This window comes from Solanum stenotomum, chromosome 9 (assembly GCF_019186545.1).
Source record: "Solanum stenotomum isolate F172 chromosome 9, ASM1918654v1, whole genome shotgun sequence".
NCBI lineage: Eukaryota > Viridiplantae > Streptophyta > Magnoliopsida > Solanales > Solanaceae > Solanum > Solanum stenotomum.
The window spans coordinates 40,807,275-40,813,664 of NC_064290.1; the positions used below are offsets into that span (position 1 = coordinate 40,807,275).

Genomic DNA, 6,390 nt, shown 5'->3' on the forward strand with positions numbered 1-6,390 from the left:
AGCTTCACCCCTGCTTGCAACATGCTCAAAGGAAACACATGAATATTTTGGCAACTATAAAAACGTTATTGAGTAAGCAAAGCGTATATCTACCAAATGGGCACATTTTTACGACATTTCTTTAGACAAGCTAAGTACCTCTCTAAATTATGACCGAAATTTCAGTGGCACATCTAAACTTAACTAGATTCATATTACCCTCCTAAACTATTTCAAAATAGAATAAGCACACCCCAAAAACTGAGGTGACAGAGAGAGTGTGCACATTAAGTGCTGACCTCAGATGAATGATTTGATGAATCTCTGACCTCGGATGAATGATTTGGTGAATCTAACATACTTGAAATGCAATTTATGATCAAATTTCTCTCTTGATTTGCATTCGGGAGGTTTCGTATGAGTTTTAGTGCTTGTTTGAAGATTGATATGTTATTGTCATTGAGCTTTAATGGTACTACATAATTCAAATGAGCTCCAACTGGTGTTTGTATTGAACCATTAGATCTGTTGTGGGAATAAAATCTTGGCAGCAACTAGTTTGGCAGCCACATTTGTTGAACTTACTTGCCACAAATGTGAAAGTTGGCAAGTCACAAATGTGAAAGTTGGCAAGCTATTTGTGGAAGTAGGTAGTCAAAGTTTGGTAGAATTTTGGTAGAATTTGGCAGTCAAATTTTGTGGAATTTGACTACCACATTATGTCACTAATGATGAAATCAAGAGGTTCAAAAACTCTATAAATAGAGTAGTAATTGAACACTTGAAGATACACCAAAATAGAGAAGCAATAGAGAGTAATCCACAAACTATTTCTTAGTTTGTGAGAAAATACTGTGGAAGTAATATTGTTGTGAGTTGTAAGAAATAAAAGGAGTGTTGAGTAGTAGTCTTTTGACACTATCAAGTTTTTCATCAGTATTATTGTATTACTTATTTGGGTATCATATTTACCCCATTTAAATATTTGGTGTCGTTGTTACTCTCTTCCTATTGCTATTTAGTTTGGACATTATCTCGGCTGTGATTAACATTTTGTCCAACAACGTGGTATCAGAGCCATAACAAATAATAGTCTATTGTCCTTTCAGTTCTCCTGTCTCACAAGAGAAAATATGAAAAATGGTGTCTACGAATGAAAGTCATTCTTGGCTTTCAAGATGTTTGGGACATTGTAGACAAAGGGTATACAGAACCCGCTAATGAGGAAACTTTGTCCTCAAATGAAAATGAGGTCTTGTTAAAAACAAGAAAGAAAGATCAACAAGCCCTCACTCTTATCCATCAATGTTTGGATGATGGCATGTTTGAGAAGGTGGCTGATGCAACTACCTCAAAAGAAGCTTGGGAGATTTTACAAAATTCTCTCCAAGGAATTGATAAAGTAAAGAAGATAAAACTTCAAACTCTAAGGGCTGACTTTGAAGTTTTTAAAATGAAAGAATCCGAATCCATTTCAAATTTCTGTTCAAGATTGATGGATGTTGTAAATCAACTAAGAAGATATGGGGAGGAAGTAAATGATGTGCGTGTGGTAGAAAAGATCCTTCGTTCTTTAACACCTAAATTTGATTATGTGGTGTGTGCTATTAAGGAGTCTAAAGATTAAGACTCTATGGCAGTAGAACAATTGGAAGGTTCTTTACTTGCCCACGAAGAGAAAATGAAAAGGAGAAAAAAAAGAGCCACTAGAGCAATTTCTTAAAACTCAGGCATCCTTCAAAGGATTTGAAGGTGAGAAAAGTTACAAAGGAAATGGACAATGGCGAGGCCGTGGAGGTCGTGGAGACCGAGGAAGAGGAAGAAGTTATACCAATCATTTCAACAATAAAGATAAAAGTCACCAGTCATTCAGAGGTGGTCAACGAGGAGATAGAGGACGTGGAGCTTACCAAGGTACAAATGAAATGAGGTATGCCAAATCTAAAATTGAATGTTATAACTACCATAAAATTGGACATTACTTTTGGGAATGTCGTAGTAATGTTGAAGAGACAGTTAATCTTGTTGACAACAACAAAGACAAAGATGAGTCAACGTTGTTATTAGCACTCAAAGAAGAAGATACAGATAATTGCAATTTATGGTATCTTGACAATGGAGCAAGCAATCATATGTGTGGCCACAAAGATAAGTTTGTGGAGATAAAGAAGACGGTGAAAATAATGTGTCTTTTGTAGATACCTCAAAGATCCAAATTGAAGGGACAAGTACGTTTCTGATATCCTATAAAGGTGGTGGCCATAAATTGATTAACAATGTTTATTATGTGCCAAAATTTAAAAGTATTATTTTGAGTTTTCAACTTCTTGAAAAAGGATATGATATTCATATGAAAAATATATATGCATCTTTGGCTTAGAGATTCAAGTAACAACTTAATTGCTAAAGTTCATATGACAAAGAATAGGTTGTTTCCTTTGAATCTTAAAATCATCGATGCAAAGTGTTTGAAGGCCAATGTGCAAGATGACTCATGGTGTTGGCATATGAGATTTGGGCACTTGAACTTTGAAGCGCTCAAATCAATGGGAGACAAGAACATGGTTGATGTGATACCGTCAATCAACCATCCAAATCAATTGTGTGATGCTTGTCTTCTTGAAAAACATGCAAGGAGGAGTTTTTCAAAGGAGACTACATCAAGAACAAGTAAGCCACTTCAACTTATACACACCGATGTGTGTGGTCCAATCGATCAACCTTATTTTGGTAAAAGAAAATACTTCTTGCTCTTTATTGATGATTTTAGTCGGAAGACTTGGGTATACTTCTTGAAGTAAAAATCTGAAGTTTTTGTTTCCCTTAAAAATTTCAAAGCACTTGTAGAAAAAGAAAGTGGCTATGAAATAAAAGCATTAAGTTCCGATAGAGGAGACGAATTCACTTCAAAAGAATTTAATGACTTTTGTCAATCTCATGGAATTTGTCACCCTGTAACGGTACCTTACTCGCCCCAACAAAATGGAGTTGCAGAAAGAAAGAATAGAACAATTCTTAATATGGCTAGATGTATGTTGAAAGATAAACATCTACCAAAAGAATTTTGGGCCGAGCTGTTTCTTGTGCAGTTTATTTGAGCAACAGATCTCCAGCAAAAAATGTACGAGATCAGACACCTCAAGAAGCATGGAGCGGAAGAAAGCCAAATGTCAAGCACTTGAGAATCTTTGGGAGCATAGCATATGCTCATGTTCCACATCAAGGGAGAGCTAAACTTGATGATCGGAGTGTCAACTATGTGTGTATTGGCTATGAAGTGAGTTCAAAAGGCTACAAATTGTACAATCCAAGCAATAACAAGGTGGTGGTGTGAGTTGTGATGTTGAATTTGATGAAGAAGCATCATGGAATTGGGAGACTCCGGAAGAAAGAACATATGATTTTCTTCTATACTTTGGAGATAAAGAAGAACAAGAGACCATGACACTGCAACCCCGCCTTATTCACCAATAAATGTGGCATCTCAATCTTCTCAAGAGAGTTCAAGTGAAAGACCACATAGGATGAGGAACATCCAAGAACTCTATGACACAGACAAAATTACTAATTTTGATTTTATGTGTTATCTATTTGCTGATAGTTAGCCAATGAATTTTGATGAAGTTGTTACTGACAAAAGGTGGAGACAAGCCATTAAGGAGGAGATCCATTCAATAGAGAAGAATAACACTTGGGAGTTAATAACTCTTCCCAAGGACCATCGAGCAATTGGAGTCAAATGGATATACAAGACAAAGAAAAATGTTCATGGAGAGGTAGAGAGATACAAAGCAAGACTTATGGCTAAAGGCTACAAACAAAGGCATTGCATCGACTATGAGGAAGTCTATGCACCTGTTGCTCGCATGGAGACAATCCGTCTATTGATCTCTTTAGCGGCGCAAATGAAGTGGAATATCCATCAACTAGATGTCAAATTAGCATTCTTGAATGTATATCTTGAAGAAGAAGTCTATGTTCAGCAACCATTGGGTTTTGTGGTTAAAAGTCATGAAGATAAGGTGTTGAGGTTGACATAAAGCCTTTATATGGGTTGAAGCAAGCTCCATGAGCTTGGAATTGTCGCATTGAAAAATACTTTCAAGACAATGAGTTTACTCGTTGTCTCCATGAATATGCTCTTCACATTAAAGTTCACACTAATGGAGATATTATGCTTGTTTGTCTTTATGTTGATTATCTCATTCTAACGGGTAACAACCCATCTTTATTTGAAGCTTTCAAGAAAGCTATGTCCCTTGAGTTTGAGATGACGAACATAAAGCTCATGTCATATTACTTGGGCCTAGAAGTGAAGCAAATGGAGGAAGACATTTTCATATCTCAAGAAAGCTATACAAAGGAGATTTTGAATAAGTTCAACATGTTTGATTGCAACCCTGTGAACACCCCAATGGAAAGTGGAACAAAATTGTCAAAGTTTGATGATGGAGAAAAGGTGGACTCCACTCTGTTCAAAAGTCTGGTAGGAAGTTTGAGGTACTTGACATGTACGAGATCAGATATACTCTTTGCGGTTGGAGTAGTAAGTCGCTTCATGGAAGCTCCTACCTCCACTCACTTGAAGGTCGCTTAAAGAATTCTTCGTTACCTAAAAGGTACAATCGACCTTGGACTATTTTATTCTTCTTTCAATGATTTTAATCTTATGGGATATTGTGTAGTGATTATGCGGGAGATGTTGATGATAGAAAAAACACATCTGGTTTTGTGTTTTTCTTGGGTGATTGTATTATTTCTTGGAGTTCAAAGAAACAATCAATTGTTACTCTTTCGACTTGTGAAGCTGAATACGTGGAAGCGACATCATGTACGTGTCATGCTATTTGGTTGAGGAGATTGTTGAAGGAACTCAATTTGCCACAAAGTGAAGCCATAATGATTTGTGTTGATAACAAATCTGCGCAAGCACTTGCAAAGAATCCAGTGTATTATGATCGGAGCAAGCACATAGACACAAGGCATCACTTTATCCGAGAATGCATTGCCAAGAAAGAGGTAGAGCTCAAGTATGTGAAATCTCATGATCAAGTTGCAGATATCTTTACAAAGCCTCTCAAGTTTGAAAATTTTCAGAGATTGAGATTCACTACTAAAAAAACTGTGAATACCGACCTGTAAATACCGACATCCGGAGGTCGGTATTCCTTGAAATACCGACCTAAAACCGACATCCCAGCTTAGGTCGGAAAAAGCTTGGTCGCTATTCAATACCGACCTCTGGAGGTCGGTATTTACTGACCTCTCGAGGTCGGTTTTTATTTTATGTCAGAATATTCATTTTTTAAAATTCCGACCTCTGGAGGTCGGTATTTTTATTTTTGTAATGTTGAAATTTCGACCTCCGGAGGTCGGTATTTTTATTTTTGTNAGTTGTAAGAAATAAAAGAAGTGTTTAGTAGTAGTCTTTTGACACTATCAAGTTTTTCATCAATATTATTGTATTACTTATTTGTGTATCATATTTACCCCATTTAAATATTTGGTGTCGTTGTTACTCTCTTCCTATTGCTATTTAGTTTTGACATTATCCTGGGTATGATTATCACTTTATCTAACATCTGTATCGTAATTTCAGAATCATAACAAAAGAATCGCCACATTTGAAGTTTGTATGAGGAAGTTATGATCTTTCTAGTGAAGTTAGTTGTTGATGGTGCTGGTGTTTTGCCAAAGAAAGTCTTGTAGGATTTTTCGTTGTTGCTTAGGAATATTGAAAGAAGTTGGTGACAATTAATTAAAGAACAAAAACTTAATTGGCATTAAAATGTTTTTAGAGACAGTTAATACTCTTTGTAAATGTCTCTAAAGCATATAGGGACATTAGATCGAAAGACACAATTAACTAATGTCGGTAAAATTTTAGCTATCTTTGTTAATGTGCATATTTATTATTGCTAAAAATTATTTTTACTGTAATGTATCCTGGTTGGAGGAGAAATTACCTAACGTCTAGTATTCTCTCATGCTTGGGGCCAATTATATTTCTATTTTAGAAAAACAACCTATCAAAAATAGGATTATTACCAAGGAATTTTCAAGTATTTATCGTATATAATAGTAGATCTTGAGATTTATAAAGTTATGCTGAGATACATGCTTGCATATGGTGGAGTCTTAGTAGCTCAGTTGGCAGGCTTCCTGAACTCCCACCTTGTTGGTGAGGGTTCGATTCCCCACATGGTAGTCCCCTCCCCTATATCCCCTTCCCTACCCAGAAAAGTGACTCCATGCCCAAACTCGAACATCAGACCTTTGATTAAGGATGAATGTTTACTTACCACTCTATTACAACATTTGAGGATATGAACTATGAAGATTGGATCCACTTTTACAAAAAGCTTAATATCTCAAAAATCATTTACTTAGTATTTTCTTATGCATGATATA

General features: G+C 36.0%; 1 protein-coding gene across 1 annotated transcript; it reads left to right on the forward strand.

The window, feature by feature from the left end:
* Positions 1–1,132: 1,132 nt before the first annotated feature.
* Positions 1,133–2,177, forward strand: LOC125877525 (uncharacterized). The gene is made up of 2 exons (XM_049558796.1): positions 1,133–1,576; positions 1,710–2,177. Exons 1-2 carry the CDS (start codon positions 1,133–1,135, stop codon positions 2,175–2,177), a joined length of 912 nt encoding a protein of 303 aa, XP_049414753.1.
* Positions 2,178–6,390: the final 4,213 nt, after the last annotated feature.

Bases quoted from the DNA above. Each gene is read 5' to 3' on its own strand.
- LOC125877525 (XM_049558796.1), top strand. From the start codon at position 1,133: ATGAAAGTCATTCTTGGCTTTCAAGATGTTTGGGACATTGTAGACAAA. The intron at 1,577-1,709 runs GTGTGTGCTATT...CTTAAAACTCAG, and splicing joins CACCTAAATTTGATTATGTG to GCATCCTTCAAAGGATTTGA.